General features: G+C 46.7%; 2 protein-coding genes and 1 long non-coding RNA gene across 3 annotated transcripts; 1 reads left to right on the top strand and 2 right to left on the bottom strand.

The window, feature by feature from the left end:
* Positions 1 to 7138: 7138 nt before the first annotated feature.
* fgf4 (fibroblast growth factor 4) lies at positions 7139 to 11022 on the bottom strand. Its single transcript, XM_086192750.1, has 3 exons — positions 10723 to 11022; positions 9172 to 9275; positions 7139 to 7354 (listed from the first exon to the last, which is right to left on the bottom strand). The coding sequence occupies exons 1-3, from the start codon at positions 11006 to 11008 to the stop codon at positions 7178 to 7180; spliced, it is 567 nt and encodes a 188-aa protein (XP_086048876.1). The 5' UTR covers positions 11009 to 11022; the 3' UTR covers positions 7139 to 7177.
* LOC147268740 (uncharacterized) lies at positions 10269 to 12899 on the top strand. Its single transcript, XR_015111143.1, has 3 exons — positions 10269 to 11178; positions 11889 to 12032; positions 12329 to 12899. It is a non-coding gene; the product is annotated as an uncharacterized LOC147268740 (long non-coding RNA).
* Positions 12900 to 17265: 4366 nt separating this feature from the next.
* fgf3 (fibroblast growth factor 3) lies at positions 17266 to 19390 on the bottom strand. Its single transcript, XM_086192737.1, has 3 exons — positions 19062 to 19390; positions 18128 to 18231; positions 17266 to 17873 (listed from the first exon to the last, which is right to left on the bottom strand). Exons 1-3 carry the CDS (start codon positions 19303 to 19305, stop codon positions 17502 to 17504), a joined length of 720 nt encoding a protein of 239 aa, XP_086048863.1. The 5' UTR covers positions 19306 to 19390; the 3' UTR covers positions 17266 to 17501.
* Between the last annotated feature and the right edge of the window lie 668 nt (positions 19391 to 20058).

Below are 20058 nucleotides of genomic sequence, written 5' to 3'. Positions count from 1 at the left end.
CGCAGGGGTGGGGAAGGTGGGGTGGGGGATGGGGGCTCAAACCTGTCCTTCCGTCACTGTTTCCGGCCGTGACGTGGCTAGTTTTTGTCCAGGCAGCAGGTGAATAGATGAACAGAAGGAAGGAAGTACAGAGGTGAGCAGCTAGGTGAGCACCAGCCCTCCCTGATCCAAGTATCTGGCAGTAGGAAAGAAGGAAGCTCAACATTTATAAGGCAGCAAACTTTCAGACCAATCCAAAATGGTATCGATTGGAGGGTGCAGACTTGTCTCTGCTCTGAATTATCAACCACAATGTCCTTGTTCAAACCATCAACCCGCATCCTAAATCCTGCCCTCCTCATCAGCACGTCTTTGGGCCCTGTCACACAAGCCTGCTTGGCCTCGACCTTTTGACTTCCTTTAGATCCAAACTAAAATCATCAGTGTGAAAGTGGACAATTAATTACCCCCGAACTTAGAACTAAAGCCCATGACAAGATATCCTTTTCTTTTCATGGCCCAGGTCTGAGGGCAGCAGGAACCTGGATATTTTCAAAGGTAAACTCAAGAGCTTCTTCTTTGTTTAGCTTTAATTGAATATTTGCTTATTTATTATCTATAACCCCCCTCCGATTTGTCTCAGCGGGTGGTGTTTTGTTGCAGTTTGCTGAATGAAAAGTACTCTCTGCAGTAAGGGCACAATTCCACCGGCTCACTTGGGCTCGGGTTGGGTCGGGTCGGGTTGGTACAAGTGCGTTTCCACTAGCACTGGGTACCACGTCAGTGTGAGTGGACTCACTGGACAAGAGTTCCTCAGCCTAATTTGTGTGCGACACAACAACAACAATGGACGACGTGGAGGCAGCGTGATGCCTGTTGCTCAGTCTGTGGTTTTTGCTTAAACTAAAAGTAAGGGATGACGGACAGGCAAGGCTTCAAGCGGTGAAACAGAACACCCAAAAAAAGTATAAAACACTTTACTAAGCCATTGACCAGTTTTCCGCCGAGGCAAAGATGATACGAAGTAGACAACGTGAGCGGGTAAGTTACCCAATCATGTATGTATGGTACATTTTAGTCCCTGCTTCGCTCGCTTGGAACCCATGTGGAGCAGGGACCAAAATGGTAACGGTTAGTACCATGTTGGGGCCAGTGGAAATGGGGCCAAACTGACCCGACCCCACCCAACCTAAGCCAAAGTGAGCCAGTGGAAAGGCGGCCTAAGCTGGTAGAAGACCTATTTACTAGGCTGATCTCAGCACTCTGCTAGCTCACGAGCTGGTGATGTGGCAGGAGGGAATCATAGGTCCCAACTATGGCGATGGAGGAGAAGATGATCCTGGTCAGCCTGAACAACCCTGGAAGAGACGGTCAAGGACCTAAAGCTCCCGGACCAGCGGGAACTCTTTACTTGCTGTGCTGTCCTGAGGACAGCTGACCCTGGACAGGTTGCCAGTCCATCACAGGGCCAACACATAGAGACAGAAAACCATTCACACTCACATTCATACCTTTGGTCAGTTTAGAGTATCAATCAGCCTAGACCCCAACTGCATGTCTTTGGATGGTGGGAAGAAGCTGGAGTACCAGAGAGAACCCATGCAGGCACAGGGAGAACATGGAGACTCACACAGAAAGATCCCGTGCTGGAGCCAGGACTCGAACCCAGAACCCTCCTGCTGTGAGGCCACAGTGCTGACCACTGCACCACCGTGCAGCCTGTATTCAATACCAATTACAGGAATTAACATTTAACATAAAAAGAAGCTAAGGCAAAAATGATGGCGATATGGTAATAATAAAATTGATTTTAATGGAAAATAAAAGTAAGAAATTTCTACTATCCATATGCTTACTGTATCACTTTAACAGTATAATTACAGTAAACTACAGGTTTGCACTAATAATAAAGTTGGCTACTCTTACATTTAAAGGATACCAAAAGTGGTTTTAAAACTTGACATTTTTAAAAATGATGAATCTTAAATTATACTTAATATATTTGTAAATAACTAGTTTACATCCGGTTTACTTCAAACTGTACTTTCATAACTAAAAAGTATATAACTAGTAAACCAGCAGTATGTTAATCTGCAGGTTCACAGTATTTGCAGTTTTGCACTACATACCACACTATATATACCATCCATCCATCCATTTTCTACTGCTTATCCTGTTAAGGCTCGTGGGGGGGGGGGGGGGGGGGGGGAAGCTGGAGCCTATCCCAGCAGCCTTCGAATGTGAGGTGGGGTTCACCCTGGACGGGTCACCAGTCCATCGCAGGGCCAACACATAGAGACAGACAACCATTCACACCTACGGTCAATTTAGAGAATCAATCAGCCTTGTCCCCAATTGATGTCTTTGGACGGTGGGAGGAAGCTGGAGTACCAGAGAGAACCCACACAGGAACAGGGAGAACATGGAGACTCACACAGAAAGATCCGTGCCTGAGCTGGGACTCAAACCCGGAAACTTCTTGCTGTGAGGCCACAGTGCTGACCACTGCACCACCGTGCTGCCCTTGTGTGTTTGCGTGTACACTAATAATTTGATCACAGAAGTATAGATGGAGGGACACATGATTTTGTGAAGAGGATCATTTTATTGTCAGTTATTTAAGTTAGACTTAAGCCATGTGCACAGCACATACAGAGTAACACTTTATGAGGCCCTGTATAAAACTGCAGGTCACCTGATAAAAGTAGATGATACAAAATTTTCATAAGACCACAGGACTCAGAATCATAGATAGTACATAATCACATCATGACATCACACTGGGAAACCCACGAACACAGCAGGCACAGAGACGCTATCAACTGCTCATGAAAAGCCACTTTAGTGGTGTTTGTAACTGCAGGCTGAGTTGATGCTGTCCTGACAGGAGTAGAACCAGTGTGTTGATACACTCACAGTACCACAGCCCAACTCTCAAGCCTTCACTTAGCTCAGTGTGGAATTTTTAATTTGAGAAAAGTGATATGGAGCTTTCCAGCTTACAGCTTTAGAAATCCAAACAATGTTATTGATGCTCAAGAGCCATGTGTTCTGGTAGAGAGGTGGTTCCAGTCCAAACTGTGGAGTATATATGATAAAAGTAAAGTATAAGTATAAACTGACCCTTGGTAAGGTGGTATGACTTGGGGATTCCGGGTAATGTTAGGAAACACTCAAAAATGGAAGAATGAGATGAGAACATTTCCGTACTTGCAGCTAGACTTTTGAAGAATTTTCCCTCAAAGTGTTGCTCTTGAGGAAGCCAGGCTGCTCGTTTTGACTAACATTGAGGGTGCAAAGTTATCTAAAGTACACAAGAGTACACAACTCCTTAAGGTACAGGCTAGCACCTCTATTTCTGAGTGTGAGTAGAGCAACATAAAGCTGCAGTGTGTAACTGGTGTCCTCACGAGAGTTGGCCTTGATCTTTGGAGCAGTCAGAGCTACACCAGTCTTTCTTGAACTACAGCTGAATAATCAAATGAGCAGCCAGAGTGGAAAGGCTGGTCCTGGGTCAGTAGCACAGGGCAGAAAAGTATTAGACTGTAAACATGATGCCTGCCATGCAAATCAGTGATACCAGAGAAGACTGAGCCCAGCTGGGAGCATCAGACGTACCAGTATACGTCCATCCATCGCTGCTGACCATCGACCTTGTTAGAGCAGAGAACTAACTGGTAACATGAGCTCCTAGAGCCATACCTGACAGTGTGGGGTTTGGATGTATCTCATCGTCCTGCGCCTGCGTAGCCTGGATGAGTCTGTAGACAGTACAGACAGCAACAGTTTGCATGATATTTGCTTGTGCAATTTGGGACTTAAAACCGAGCGTGTGCATTCAGTATATCCAGCCTCTGAGCGAATGCATCACCACTTCAACCGGTGGAAACAACAATCACAGTTTCCCTGCTTCAGTGAAGGAGTCGCGCCAGTGCAGTTTGTACTATCATATGTGGAATGTCAAGATTGAGACCTCGAAGATTAAAGCCCAAAGAAGACAAAGGAAAGCAGAGCTGCGGTCAGCAGTCTGTCCCCAGCCCTCTATGGTTGTGGCCTGGCTGGTTGGTGATTGGTTGATTCACTCATCAATTGTTAAATGAGCCAATCAATTGCCCGTCCTGCCTTCAGACGACATCAGTCCAGCTCTGTTGATTTGAACCCCCCCCCCCCCCCTCACCCCAGAGGAATACCAGCACCTTCAGTTACTTACAAAATATATAAAGAAAAATATAGGGTTACTGGCCTGAGAATATAGTACAGTCCAACAGCTGTCTGTAAATATTTCTCCCATGATTATCCTTTCTAAAAGTAAATCACGGGTTAAAGATAGCCAGAACGTGACAAGGCGCAACTAGGACAACATGGGCTGAGCCAGACTCCAGAAAGACTCTGAGGGGATGAATACGAGGAGGACTGAGTTGATGAAGTATGTACAGTAAATAGAGCAGAGGCAGGGGGCCGCGACTGGCCTCAGACGTCTAGCTCAGTGTTTAGTACAAGAACCTGGGAAAGGATTGTACCAAAACTATGCCAAAGTTTTTAGTGCTGAGGAGAAGTGTTTAGTAGATTACATGTTTGGAAAATGAATTGATTGTGCCGAAATGTAAGATCAAAATAAGAAGCTCCTGTGTGTCTGTAGGACAAGTATGAAACTGGTTAGTTTAGCTTAGCGTAGCATAAAGACTGGCGGTGAGGACACTATGACCCTGGTCCTATCCACACACCCAACGGCACCTCCAACGTTCTGCTTTGTTTAGTTCTCAAAGAAACCATATTTGGCTTTTTTCAACTTTCAGGTTGAGGGTTCCCAAAGATAAGGTCCACAGAACATATCCGTGTACATCTTTGACACCCAGTGAGGAATTTTCAGGTCAAGCTCATAGAGAGTCCATGTACTGACATGTTAGAAAGACATGGCGACACCATAGAGATGCCAGTGAAGTCCAGGTGGGGATCTGCAAGAGGTACCAGAGAACGTGAGCTGGTTCTACCAGCAGGGCTGGTTTTTAGTGGTCCTCTGGAGATGAGCTGCAGGCTCGTCCACAGACAATTACCGTTTTTTTTCCGTTGTCAAACCACTTGTGAACGAGCTGTGGATTCTTCATAGTAATCAATGGCGGCTACAGCGTTACCAATAGCTGCAACAGTAGGGGAAGAGGCTGTTGTCAACATTTTTAGCACCAGCTTGAAAGTGATATGTTGCTGCAGTCTGGAGACCAAGACAAAATTTGAGAAAGCAGGCAAAGACGCCATCATGGCCCATCCTCGAGTCGATCCCAATGCTTCCATCTCCCATTTTACAGATTTCCTTTTTTTGGTAATCAAAAAAAACGACTCAAACAGGTGAGTGTTTTCTTCCATCGCTTATTTCTGATGTGACACATCGGATGTAAGCTCAACTGGCAGCGCTGCCGAGAGCAACAATGGTGCCGCCATAACAGAATTTGTTTCCGTTGTTTGTGCAGCACAAACAGCAAATATCCATGATCTGATTAGGTTAAACAGTTTTCTTCCAACAACTGGTTGCAACCTCACTGGCGCAAGTTCCCAAGCAGGAAAATCATCAGTCACACAATCAGTTCGCTAGTTCTATATCTGAATTTACAGTGAAGCCTGAAAATAAATGATTTGTCCTTTGTGCTTATAAAAGGTAATATTTAAATGCCTACATGAATTTTTGACCAAGAGGCAGCGGAGGTTTCCCTGAGCCCCACGAACCAATGCAAACTGCACCTGTTGACGGCACGGTTACTTCATGGCACCCTCATGACAACAAGGGTGTGCAACGAGTTACTGCACCCAGTCAAGAAATAGACCGCCACATGACTCCCCGAAGAGCGAACAGTGCTGTTACACTGATTGTACTGGTGAAAGGAACGAACTGGTAGCGCTAACGTTCCCATGTCGGTGCTACCTTCACCAGACGATGGCTCGAATATCTACCATACAGACACCACACGGGTCCCATGTGATTAGCAAGCTCTCGACAAGATGGTGAATATTTCGCGGACTTGCCTTTAAAACCCTGAAACAGGCTGACCGAGACTTGGTAACCAGCGTGTCCACAAGTGTCAGTGAGCGCTGGGTTGAGTTTCATTGCTCAACAGTTAGCTTACGTTCTCTTCTCTTTATCTCCTCCGTCTTTTAGATGAAGACACAAATCACCGAGTGAATGACAGTTTCTAGGGGAAACAAATTTGGCACAGCACTTGCAATATGATGAATATCTGTCAGACTGGGCCAGGAAGTAGACAGCCACAGACCATCAGAAATAACTCCACATAAAGAATATTCTGCCGTCAAGGTTACAGTTTCTCGACTGCATTTCAGCACTTTGACCTTGCCTTTAAACTCCCAAATTCCCTCCTTATATAATGTCAGAGAGGATGCCTCTCTATCGGCAGTCTCATAGATCTGACTGAGATTGACGGCAGAGAAGTTCAGAGTTCACCCCCTCCACCCCCCCGGCGGTGCTATAAACAGACCAGTGGAGGTTGTGGGGGTTCTTCAATCCCCCCAACACACACACACACACACACGCGCGTGCGCGCACACACAGGCGCACACACACAAACACACACACACACACACACACACACACACACACACACACACACACACACACACACACACACACACACACACACACCTCCCTCCCTGGCAGTAAGATGATACTGTTTCAATTAGGCTCCAGTGCCACACAAAGGAGTGGGAGCAATGGACAATCAGTGCCATGTTTGACACCAAAGAAACTGGCGGCTCATTTCTTTTTTGTTTTCTCAGGCTAAGACTCAGAAAGATCCTGGTTGGTTGAAAAGAACAAGAAAAACAAAATCCCCAAAATCTCCTGTGCCCTGGTACGAAATCTCTCGTCAGTGCGAGACAAAGCACCAGCCGAAGACCGGATGCCATTGAGTAGCAGCAAAAGTCTGATCATTTGAAAAGGAAAATATAAATTAGCTTTTTTAAAAAACCCCATTAGTGAAAAGATAACTCCTAGAAACAATACAAAACTGCAGTTCAACATAAATATTAAAAAAAATATATATATACAAAGACGTCAGATATGATACACTTGCATAAATCTTGGACTGAAAGTGCATCATGGTTTGGAACACCACCCCCATCACCCCCCAGCCCCCACCCCCCTCACCCTCACACAGGCTCCATATTGAGGTGAAGCCTATTTATAAGGCCATTAGATTCTTGGCAAGAAATGTGTCACTGTCATGGCGGGTGAGACTCGGTTTCCTCTTTTTGTTTTGCCGTTCTTACTCAGGCCGATGAACATCCGTGGGTAGGCCACCGACTCGTAGGCGTTGTAGTTGTTGGCGAGGAGCTTCTCCCGGAACTTAGACTCGTGGTTGTAGTGTAACTGGAAGAGAAAAGAGGGAGGTGTCAGGATGATTGGAAAATGCTGATTGTTTGACTGTGAGAGACAAAACAAAGATGACGTGACAGTTTTTCAGGGGAAACTTCAAGTCTGTATTGTTCTTTATGATTAGGATCAAACAATTGCTGTATTTATGAGTGCAGGGCTATTGTACACAAGCTGTTGCACTCCGATTTTCACAAAAAAGAAAAAAGAAACTGTGTAGTGATGAATGATGTGAGTGAGGCAGAACCCAGGACACCAAGCTCTGCTTTTGTTCAGGCCATTTTCTCTCTGTTAACAGAACAGAGTTCTGAGTCCATCTGAGATGGAACCATAAGACGAGCCGAGGAGAGCAGACATCCACATGCTGGTGCTTCAAGTGATGCTTCAGCCTTCCATGTACTGACGAATAGGAGTTTTTGTTCCCTCCTGCATCCTTTCCTTATGACCACAGAGTGCAGAAAGAGCCAGCCATGTATATTTAGCTTGAAGCTAATGGCTAACAACAGTTAAACTGTCCAGAAAAATGTTTGTTACAAACTCACAGGTAACCATCCACGATAGTCCACATCTTCTGAATCCATCCACATGTTTAGTAATCCACAAACTCTTTGACGGGAGATGAACACACCAACTAGAACCAGAGCTGCCAAGTCTCACGCTTTGAGAGTGAGAGTCACGCAATTAAGCCTCTTTTCACGCCACACTTGCCGTTTCACACACTCATTTGCCAAAGTTGAGATTTGCTCAAATTCCATGAAATCCGTTTAAATTGCCGTTAAAAAAGGCGCACTGACCAGAGGTCTCACTCTTGGGATTTTCTGGAACTCGGCAGCTCTGCTAGAACCCTTCCAGTTCTGCACGACAGTGAATGAGCAGATAGAGCACATAGAGCTGGCACATTCAGTCCAACCAGCTCACTTGTGCTCATCCCCGCTCACAGTAGCGCCTCACCGGGTTCTGCTTTACGACTCTATGGCCGCATAAAAGGAGGAGCAGCAAAAAAATCAACATGTGATCGTGTCATGTTTATGTCAGGCTTGAATCCCCCATTCGCCAGCGTCTTATTACTTTTGATAAAACACCATATCAGAACTACAGCCTTCGAGACCCTTTGTCTCCAGCAGCGTGTCACATCTCCACTCAGAGCTGATCTGCTATGGATCGGGAATGCTAGACCCAGAGTGTCACGGGGGAAGAAGTTGAGCTGGTGGGAGCCTGCAGCTGTGTGGCTACTCAGATGTTCTGTCAAAGTCTTGGAAATGGCACTGGAGGCCAGTTATGGTCGTGAAATGAGCATTTTAGTGACTGAGTTGTGTGCTCAAACTGCAAATTTGAGACCAGTTCAAGACTCACCTGCACAATAATCCTGCCCTTGAGTCTGCATGCTGATGTGCACACCTGTCAGGTAGAGGGACGGTGCTTTGAACCCAGAACTACTGCTGCTAAAAACTATTGAGCTGGAGGAAAATTCTGTCAGTGTGTAGACGTCACCAGTATCGTGCACATATAAATGAATACTGATATTTTAAGGAGGGTGTAAGGGTGTTTATAGGCCTTTGTGTCTGTACTGCTGGTCTCAGCCAAAGCCAACTCCAGCATGCAGTGCCGCTCTGCTCAACTGAGCTGCGTGCTGTCACAGCGCGCTGGTATAAGTGAATATCTGCACTGTAATTCCTGACTCCACGTATGTGGATGTAATTGTTGTCTGAAGCTCTATCAAGAAGCTTGAAAAATAAAAACTTAAAGGTGCAAAAGTAGGACGTGAAACCAAAAGGCTTTTTCTTCTTTGAAACCGATGACTGTGGGACACTCACAGATCCGTAGAGCTTTCCTCTCCGGTTCATGGCCACGAAGAGTCCACTGCGAACACCCAGCAGGGTCACCACCCCCCTCTCCACCGGGGAGATCTGTAGGAGACCTGGACCAGGGGGACAGAACACACTGACATTCACCTGAAGCACGATGAGCTCACACACACACACACACACACACACACACACACACACACACACACACACACACACACACACACACACACGCACGCACGCACGCACACACACACACACACACACACACAGAAAAGCTAAGCTGACTTCTGTCAGGCAGATATTAGTGACTGATAGGAAACCATTAATTAGCAAGACTGGAAAATAAATGATCACATTTTAATAATGTTAGATTTCCCACAGCCTGATGGATGACGTCATGCAGTTTAGCTCAGTGAAAACTCCTAATACTTCATTATTCAGACATCTGTTGAATACTTAATATACTTAACCCCCCCCCCGAGACACCACCGTGGCCGTGGACGAGGCCTGAGGCAGCTCCTCTCCGCTCTGACGCTCCTGAGTCTGATGCTTCGATAACCCACCATTGATCAGGCTGAGCACTCACGTGAGCAGGCTCAGTGGAACCAGTACCTGTAGCAGTGTCTTGGTCTCAGAACCACTGATCAAAGCCTAGGCATTCATGAGCGGAAACTGAGAGACCTGAGCAAATCTGGGCTGATTTACAAATGTATTGGTATATATTTATTAAAAATTATCTTTATCTGCTGACATGACCCTGCATCGCTCTGTTAAACATTGACTTGATGATTGCAACCGAACCGCAGGTGAAACAAGTTTTCTCTGTAGCTCGATTGGTGCTTTTTGTAGTTGTTGTTAATAAAAGGATGTTCAACCAGTCGCGATGTTGTTGTCAACTTGAGGGTTACAGCGCTGTATGCGCGCGCGCGCGCGTGTGTGTGTGTGTGTGTGTGTGTGTGGGGGGGGGGGGGGGGGGGGTCCGGCTCGCATTTTAAACTTCTTTCCCGTGTCTTGAATTCCTCCCCCAGATTTCGTGTAATGTATCTCCTGAGCTTCTCTGCTTCCTCCGGTAGCGAGGCTCCCGTTGCCCCTGAGCCGAGGGTTCAGCTGCGACTCGCCGGTGAATAAATGTTTGTTGTCCTTCTCGTCTGCTTATGCGCGGCGGCGTGTGACTTTGTCTGGGGCTGATCTGCCTCCCAGACGGGTCCGCGCCTGCCGGCTCCTAACTTTAGAGCCCCGGGGCTCCGGTTACACGGCGGAGTGGCGCCGCTGCACCTTTGTGCTCAGCGGCACTTCGGAAGGACTCCGGATGTTGTGAGCGAGCAGCATCTCCGAGCAGCAGCGAGCAAGGAGGTGTGATCCGAGCCAAGCAGGTGTTGACAGGTCTGAATCGGAACCGGCGCTCCATCTCATCGCCATGGAGACGAACTTTGGACCCACCATGTCACGATTGAAACGACTCACCGAGGAGAATCATTCCTCAACCGCAGGAGTAACGTTTGTGGCTCGTGGCAGGTTCACGGGCCAATAAGTTAACAGTTCCATAATGTAACTTACTGTAACGGTTCTCGTTGTGCACCCCGGTTATTCTCCCGTCCGGCAACACCTGGATGTGAAAGCCGATTCCCACGTTGCAATAGAGGCGCCGCAACCTTTTAATGCCCAAAAGGTAGTCGCCGTCCCGGCTGATCTCCTCCCTCCTCTCCCCCGGGATCCGCGCCAGGGACCGGGAGTAGAGGGCCTCCCAGCGGTCCGCGGTCCCGTTCAGGCAGGGGGCACATCCCGCCAGTCTGGTCACCAGGCCCAGGACCAGGACGGTCCACAGGGCCACCAGAGAGCCCATCCCAGGTCTGGCTCTGAAAGCAGCCTGCCGGCCTCCGCGTGTATGAAGAGAGAAGAAGAAGAACAAGGAGGAGAAGGAGCGGGGCGCGAGGAGCGAGTGGAAGCTGCGCTCAAAGCGAATGACAGGCGAGGAGGCTCCACGCCGGAGGGACATTGATCTGCATGGACGCGGTCCAGCCAGGCCTCTATATTTATACCTGCAGACACATTACATCACAGCTCCTCACTTAGAAGAAATCCGCAAAGTGTATGTTCACACTCCGGCGTGGCGGAGCCCCGGACCACATTGAAATCAAATAATAGCGGTCTTATCTGAGAGGAAAATAGGGAGTTTGTGGGAAAAAAATGAAAAGGAAAAAAGAAAAAGTTATTCTAATAAAAAAAAGTTCTTTGTGTGAGACTTTCATTATCAGCAGCGGAATATCATAATTTATGTATGGGAGGATGTAAAATAGGAAACGCTGGAGCTAACAGAGCGCGGTGCGGAGACAGGAGACAGTTCTATAAATGAACAATAACAGGAAAAAACACAGGTCCGATTCGACCAAATGAACTTAAGACTGGCTGAGGGGAAACCGAGTCCCGGGTCCTTATAGAAAACAATGGTAAGACTAAATAGAGAGTATGCAGCATGATAAGTATGCTGTCATTGTCCCCCCCCCCCAGTCGACACCAGCGTCGCGTTAGCCAGGCACCGTGTATCAAAATATCCCAGTTTATGATTCCGTAAATACACAAAGACGCTTGACATCCGGAAATATATTTGTTTATTTGTTGGCTGTTGCCTCCGGCGCGGAGGAGTTCATCGGAGGGTGGAGCTGAGGCTCCACTAGTCACCGTTCAATGTTCGTCTGACGTGATATTTGTCCTCGTTTCCCCAGATTTCGGTACATCTGTTGGGACCGCTTGCGCCCAGACGGACCGGGACCTCGCGCACCTGCTGTCAAACACGTCCGTAGGCGTGAGTCGCTGTCATGGCAGCGCGTCTTTGATGTGTCACCCTTGACAAGCTTTCAGGCTCACTGGTGCGTTGCTCTTGATGTCCTCTGAAATGCACCAACCTCGGGAGCTTGCCCTCTTTTTATTCCACCACCTCATCTCTGTTGTCCGCTAATTGTATGTTCCGCACCAACATTTAGCCTCTCTGGGACTGTCCCATTATGTTTCTCTGTCTTATGTGAGCCATTGAAGGTCCCCGTCACTGGGCCTTGATCTCTGGGGTGGCTCGCTGATGCTCCTCACTGACCACGCATGAAATGTTTTCTCACGTTCACATTTGGCTGACCCTCAATGTACAACGCCATTGTTTCTTTGTGTGCAGCAAAGGGCTCCTTGAACGCAACCCGATCCTAAAGACAGTTCTGAAGGCCCCTGGTAGATGACCAACGGACCCCAAAGATGGCTGACAGAGCATCTGACCTCTGGGACCTGGCGGGGTGGACCGAAGAACCTTCAACAGGGTTTTGTGCTTGCTGGCAGAGGAGCAAGAGGGTCATCCTTATTCTCCAGGAACGTTGAGAGAGTTGATGGCAGCTGCCCTTTTAGGAGGCTGAACGGAGCACGAGAACACTTGAGACACTTCTGCACCCCAGAACCAATGGAAATCTAGGACAATTGGTGGAATACTGAACTGCTTGTCCCCATTATAGTCCACTGGACCTGAGGGACAGGGACGCACCGCCAGAACTTGGGAAGAACAGTTTGACTGCAGCTGGATTCCAATGACAATGTCAAGGGTCACTGGATGTAAAGTACAATCTACTGCTGGAATTTTAGAACAACAGACCTTCAGGACCGACTCTGTGTGGGCTGGAGGACAGGGTTCTCAGGGATTCCTGAGTTATGTTGGGATTTGATGCTTTTGTTTATTTTGCTCTGAAGTCATTGTTGTTTCCAGTAGTAGTGACTGACAGCTGTCAGATTTCACTGGCTGGCAGTTGCACTTCATCCGACTCAAGCACTCGTTCGCGCTCTTCTTTATTCATCATGTCCAAGCCTACCTGTGAATCTTCTGAGGATTCACAGGTAGGCTTGGACATGATGAATAAAGAGGACGTCTTGACTTCTCTCAACTCTTAAAACATGACGAAGTTGATGATGCTTCCAGAACTGTTTTCTTACACCGAAGATGCTGAATATTAAGTGGCTTAATTAGCCGTCATTCCTTTTCTTCATTTTCTCTTGTGTATTTACTCATTACATTTTCATAACAGGGTGACCAACATTCAGATATCCAAACAGTCCACTGAACAGATGACTTGCTGCCTGGATTCCCAGGTGTGTGTCACAGTTGAAAAGCTTCCCTCCCTGTCAGATTCCAGAGTCATGGTGGCAAATGGACATTTCCTCTGATATTGTGGGGATTGTGGTGCTGGAGGCTGGCCAGCTAACAGCTGACGACAGCCTGGATTCCCTGACCGACATACTGACTGACTTGTACCGGTGAATCTGACCACATCATGTAATTCCCTCACAGGGGCAAGTGGCTGGAAAGGATTGTACTTAGATTTGATGGTCACAGATCCTCTGGCTGTGTGCTGCCTGCAGAGGGCGTTGAGGGAAGTCACATCCACCAGCATCTGGAAGAGAGACAGGGGTTTGCCTCTAGAGGGCGCTATCTGCAAGAGAACGCTGCTTTTCCACAGTCACCTGCTGGGGGCTGAGGGCCAAGGACTCAGTCTCTCACCATCCCATCATACCTTCACATGCACACCTCTCTCAGGGTAAAAACCTGCACGACATCAGTCAGATACTTTGGGTCATGACCACCGTTGCTCAAATACAAGACGCTTTTTGGGTCCGTGCAATGACATGTTTCCTACATTTAGGGAGCAGGTAAAAATAGGAAGCCTTTAAACTTGCCAGCAGCAGAGACACAGATATTTTTACCTGAAAAATCAGGTAGGACAGGAACGGGTCCCTTGACCCCCGGCCTCAGAGGAGCTGCGGTGAAACAGATCCCATGTATTTCCGTCTCAGAGAGATGGAGTCAGAATGATTTCACTATTATGTAATGGTTGTCAAAATGCTCTCCGAGGAATCCTTATCCCTACACACCATCAGCCCGGTGGACATAGCAGCTAAATGCATTTTTTTTTTTTGTAATTAGCCAGCGGTTAATCTTCAGCGGCATGTCAGGGATAGAAGGTAGGAGGAGATTCCTAAGATAAATGTTGCTGAATGAAAAAAGACAGACGGGGAGAAGGGGCCACCTCTCTGAAGTGCTGCATTCCTCTTCAGTAATATTAGAGTTTGGCATTCATAGCAAGCCATAGCAAAGGTGTTACACTTTGTATGACACAGTTTCTGCTTTCAAGAGGGCCTGCCTTGTTTATCAACTTTTGGTCTGTGTTTAAAAAAAAAAAAAGCCCAAAAGTCTCAGGCGGCATCGCTTCCCAGGCCCCCCTTGGGAGGAGCTATTGTCCAGGCCAGGAAGCCTCCCCAGCCCGCAGGTATAGAATGACAAGGCTTTATATGCTGCTACCTATAGATGGGAGTGAGGCAAGTGGAGCCTGAACATCCAGAGTCCAGATGCTGTAAGAATTTTACATTGAGGGTCGTTACTGTAGTTTCTGTCTGTCTGTGTTGCACTAACGAACATGGGCACTTTAATAAATGAGCAGCAATGGGGAGGAAGGGATAATGTCCCATGAAGGGAGGGCGAGAGACAGAGAGAGAGAGAGAGAGATGAGAGAGAGAGAGAGAGAGAGAGAGAGAGAGAGTGCCTCCCTTCACTATATTAAACTTTTAGCAACCACACCTGTCACCTACATCGCTACATGGGACACGCATCAGACCAGGTAGACTGATGGAATTTCCTCCAGTTCTGATCAGAATCTCGCGTATCTTCATCTTTGAATAAATGTTACACAGACGTTACTGTTGCTGTTACTAATGAAGTTACTGTTAATGTAAGCTTTAATGTTACTTTTACTTTCACTGTTAATGTTAATGCTACTGCTAATGTCACTGCTAATGTTACTGCTAATGCTACTGCCAAAGCTACTGCTAATGCTACTTCAAACTTCAGTTCATACTCATTGGTCCTATCAGGAAGCCCATTGGGGTTCTTAACTGATACTTCAACCAAAAATGTGTTTCACCTTTCAGGTACTCACTAATAGGAGTATTAAACTCACTAAGATGTTGAATTTAATTTCTTTGTGCCTCCAGGATGTAGGAAAAGCCAGCCATGTATATTTAGCTTGAAACTGAACCAAAGTTCTACAGTTTATTTTAAACTCAAACTGTTTATGGATTACTGGGCATGCGTCTGGATGAAGAGGAGGTGGATGATACAAGATGGTGGTGGGGGTTTAGCCTCGAGCTAAATATATGTGGCTGGCTCTTCCTGCATTCTAGAGTAACAAAGAAGTAATGCAGGAGGGAAAAGAAACCTCTATGTGAGCGCAAGACTCCTAGTGAGTACTTGTAAGGTAAAATATACTTTTTGAGGGAAACATCACTTTAATGTCCTACTTTGTTTCAGGCAACGGTGCCTTCAAAGACCAGAGCAACAATATGAAAAATGAAAAAAGAAGAGATTTAATCTCCTCAAAATTTCATTTTTCACATAAAAAACAATAACTTTACAAATTCCACCAAATTGTGAACAAAAGAGCAGTTCTGTGCTGTTTTTTTTGTAAATGGGCCATTGTTATGTATTTTTTTTCGAGTTGATTTTTTTTTTATGTCAAACTACCATTGTCAATATTTCAGAATGGAAATGAAATTTACAGTAAGCGGACACACTCAGCATTGCTTACACCTCCTGTACTGGAGGACACGATCGGGTTGGCTTGTCAGAACAAAGCAAAGAAATGCTGTGACTTTGGGTCGGAACCATTGTGTTTTATGTTGGAAACACAGACGGTGAGAGAAAACTATGGAACAAAAAGCAACATTGCTAAAATGCAGAGAGTAGTCTCATCAATAACTTACAACACGGGCCCCAAATAAATATTCATATCATTAGTAAAATATACAAAGTACTTCTTTCTGATTACAGACAGTAGACAATCACATTGTAAAAAAGTTGCAAAAATACACCGCATGCCTTCCCTTTGCTTTGCTGGAGAATCTGACAAAAGTGCTTTGCTGTGTGTCCATTTTGTGAGTTTAAGCACTTAGATGCAGCAAAATATTGGTTTTCCTTTCAGTTTTTGAGAAATGGAAAGAGATAAAGTCACTGTACATTTGTAGCAAAAGACTGAATCAGTTTGTAGCTTCTTTGATGCGCCGAGTGAAGTTTTACGCCTGGAAATGAAAGTAACCTAGTTTCACAAAGAAGTTTGCAGGTTATATTAATATATTTGTTACATAGAAGAAGTTACACATCAGTTCATAGAGTATACGTCTGTGTGTGTGCGTGTGTGTGTGTGAGTGTGTGTGTGTGTGCGTGCGTGTGTGTGTGTGCGTGCGCGCGTGCATGTCAAAGTCTTTGGTCTGCTTGTATACTTTGGAGGTTCAGGTCTTTCCTTCTTGGATGGTTTGTTTTTATCGTCTGCTAATCCAGATGCTCAGATCCTTGTCCTCCATGGGCTGAGATAAGAATCCGTTTTCAATTTGTCAGTTCTTGTGAAAAGTCGTCATTCTCAGCTCAACATCCCCATCAAAGTCTGGATCCAGGACAGTCCATAGGACACCATAGGACAGGAAGTGTCATTCTATTGAGGAAACCTCGGGTCAGGATCCAACATGGTTACATTTTCATGATGAGGCTGTTAAGTTTTTATGTAGATTCAAGCCTAAACATTTGGATTGTAAATGTACCCCTAAGTTACCCAAATATTAGCCAATTATTGATTTACCTCCGTAGATATGGGGGATGGGACGTGCTGGCCGGTAACTGGGCCCCCTGGAGCACTGCTCCTGCTCGGCCATGTATGGTGCGTTCCTGTGGGCAACCATCTCAGCTGCTAATAAAGCTGTAAAGATCTAATATTTGTTGGTCTGTAGGTAAAGTTAAGCTCAAAGTTAAGCTTATTCTACTGCAACAGCTCTGCCTCTGTGGACGTTGCTCTGTATGTACAGATAGAATTACATCTGAATAAATAACAAATAAATTACAATGAGCAGAGGCAGTGCGGTCTATATGAAATGCTGTTTTATTTTAGGATGAACATAACAGTTTTGATTTGTAATATACATTACAAGTTAGATAACGTAATTGACGGCATCTCATTGTCAATTACTCTACTTTTGTTTGTGGATCTGTGAGTTGATTTTGTGACAGTACAGTTAAGTTGAATTGTTCGACTCCAAAATAGAACTCCCAAGTACGAAAGTCCGAAATGTTTGTACCTGGTTTGGACTTCCAAATCCAGTTCTCGAGTACGCGAGTCCAAACTTGTTTGAGGTTCTCGGCTTGGACTCTCAGGTCCAAGTCCTACGTATGCAAGTCCATTTAGGCGTATTCAGAGAAACCTCAGGGGTTCATGTCAGGTGAGTCCTAAGGCCACGAGGGGCAGCTCCCCATGTACAAGTCCGCTCAGTCATCTGGCTGCTGGGCGCTGACCCCTGGCGCGATGCCTGCGTCTCCGGCGTTCGCCACGGCCAGCGTGGTGATGTGTGTGTTGGGGAGTGCTTTGACTGTCTCTCAGCCGTCTCACCAGCTCATGGTCCTTGTTGGCCAACACCCGAGGCAGGAAGAGCGAGGCTTTGTCTGTGCTTCTGGTTTTAAAGCCTCTCCTCGGCCGGCCTTTACCGTTGATGGAAACGTACCACTGCCGTTTGGCGCTAGCTCGACGCTTGCTGCTGCCCCCTGGTGGGAGTGGCTGCTCAGTGGAATGGTGGCGGGACGCATAGGTGTTGTAGCCTAACTCGTGGATCCGCTCCACAAACTCACAATCTTTGCTGAACACTTCCTGGGGAGATGAGAAGGAAGAAACAATGAGCCACATTTGTCATGCAGCTTGCCGTATGGTTTCAATCCCTGGAGAGACTTTCCATGCCATTCCCTTCTGTGTGGCTCTGGCAGATGCCACACATTCATGCAGTTTACATTGGACAACCAATACAGCAGGTAAATGTGGAGGAAGCCTAGGTGGTTTCCCGTGAGTCACACAGGAGCTGCATGTGTCAAAGGTGAAAGACTAAAAGTGATGATATGTGCACCCACCGATGCGTACAGCCGTCCTTTATCGTTCATGGCCAGATATCTGCCTGAGACCAGCCCTTTAATGGCCACAACACCCACATCCACCGCGGTGATCTCCATGATACCTGCAAGCCAGAGACACAGACCCTCAGAGGAGGCTGAGCCAGGAGGCCTCCCAGGCCCAGCTGACTCTCTTCAGCACAGCCTTTCATATGTGGCTGAAAATCTCCAACCATTAACTGATACATGCAAGACTTCTGATTAAAGATCCTTTGATTCTGGTTTGTAAATGTTAAAACTCAACCAAAACTTCCCTTCAGAAATGAAATTAAAAACATTAGAGGCAAAACAAAGAATGTTTATTCCGAGTAAATGAATGAATCTGTCACCTCTTGCCGCTCTATTCACAATGTGTATTGGCTGTTTTAATCAGCGCTTGATTACTGAATGGCTCATTGGGTTTTGTAGAAAGACTCTAATGGCCGCTGATTAGATAAGTACATCCGTTAGGCCAGCGCCTTTGTCACGCCTGGATGTTAATACTGCACTTCTAATAGAGATTAACCTGCATGTCGGCAGCTTTGCAATGACATGATTTCTCTCTCTCTCTCTCTCTCTCTCTCTCTCTCTCTCTCTCTCTCTCTAATACACACACACACACACACACACACACACACACACACACACACCGAGTCGCTGACAGTGAAACTCGTGTCTGATCCTAATAGATAAATCAAATCAGGAGTCATTACAGATTCTCCAGATCATCATCAGAATATGTCAGTTTGAATACTGTTCATAATGAGGTATTTGATTAGGCGCCACAATTAATCTACCAGTCAAAACAATAAAATGTAATATTATTTCCCCGCATTTTAAATGGATAAAAGTTGTCCGACTCTGCCCTTGATGATGCTGCAGCAGATCTCTGCGCCAAACGCAAACAGATACTTACTAAACTGATTGTTTTCCTCCAGTGATCCGTCTATTTTCCCGTTAGGATGGATTTGTAAATGGTATTTGGTTGCGCAGTAAAGTTTTCTCCTTCTCGGAGCTCCCCCGAGGTGCTCATAAACTCCTCCGCGCCCCCCGGCGTCCCTCCGATGCCGGGGGTCGCAAGCCTGACCCGGGACGCAGCGGGCCTGGGGACTTACGGGATCCAACAGGCACAGCAACACCAGCAGAGGTATCACCAGCATTGTGGCATGGCCGGGGATGGACGACTGGGACGAAAAAGTGGAGAACTTGTGCCCGGCTCTCGGGGTCCCATTAAAGTGTCGGGGTCCCGACGCTGGAGGTCTCCAGTCTGGCGCACATCTGAGCCCAGAGTCCGCTGACAGCACAGGCTCCGCTCCTCGCCCTGCCTCTGCTGGAAGTCCCTCCCGTGGATCTGACTGAGAGCCTCCGCTCAGACTGAGCACAGATATAAAAGAAGCTTGCGGCCACAATAGGCTGAACTCCGACCAATTGATACAAAGGAAAGGAGGAGGCAAAAGGTATCAGCCATGTGTGAAGTGAGAGACCGCGGCGTGGATAAAATTACACAGTGGCTGAGCGCGGAAAAGCTCTCTGAACTCCTCCAGGGAAACATTCTAAAGAGCAATTAGACATCTTGAGGGATCCAGGTGGGCTGAGCCAGGAACACCAACAGGTGAGGAGGAAGACTGCAGTGTTCAGAGCTCAAAGGTGGCCTCACTCTTCTCTCCCTGCTCTAGTCCTGACCCAGCACTCTTGCTCTATGGTGTGAGACAAAAGATTGTAAAAGGAGGACCAGGTCTAGCAGAACTCAACACATCCATCCTCCTTTAACAGGTGCTGGGCAGGCACAACTAAACCAGCTGACCAGCTGAGGTCAGTAGCAAGTTGTTGAGATTTAAGGCTTGGAGCCACCAAAGGTACTGCTAGTCACTGCAGGTTAACTTGTCTCAGCTGATCAAAGTTCCCAGTTGCCT

Source organism: Aulostomus chinensis, chromosome 2 (genome assembly GCF_037954235.1).
Source record: "Aulostomus chinensis isolate RoL2024-O1b breed Wild chromosome 2, RoL_Achi_v1.0, whole genome shotgun sequence".
NCBI classification, from domain to species: domain Eukaryota; kingdom Metazoa; phylum Chordata; class Actinopteri; order Syngnathiformes; family Aulostomidae; genus Aulostomus; species Aulostomus chinensis.
The sequence above is the reverse complement of the archived record's forward strand: the minus strand, read 5'-3'. Positions and strand labels throughout refer to the sequence as shown.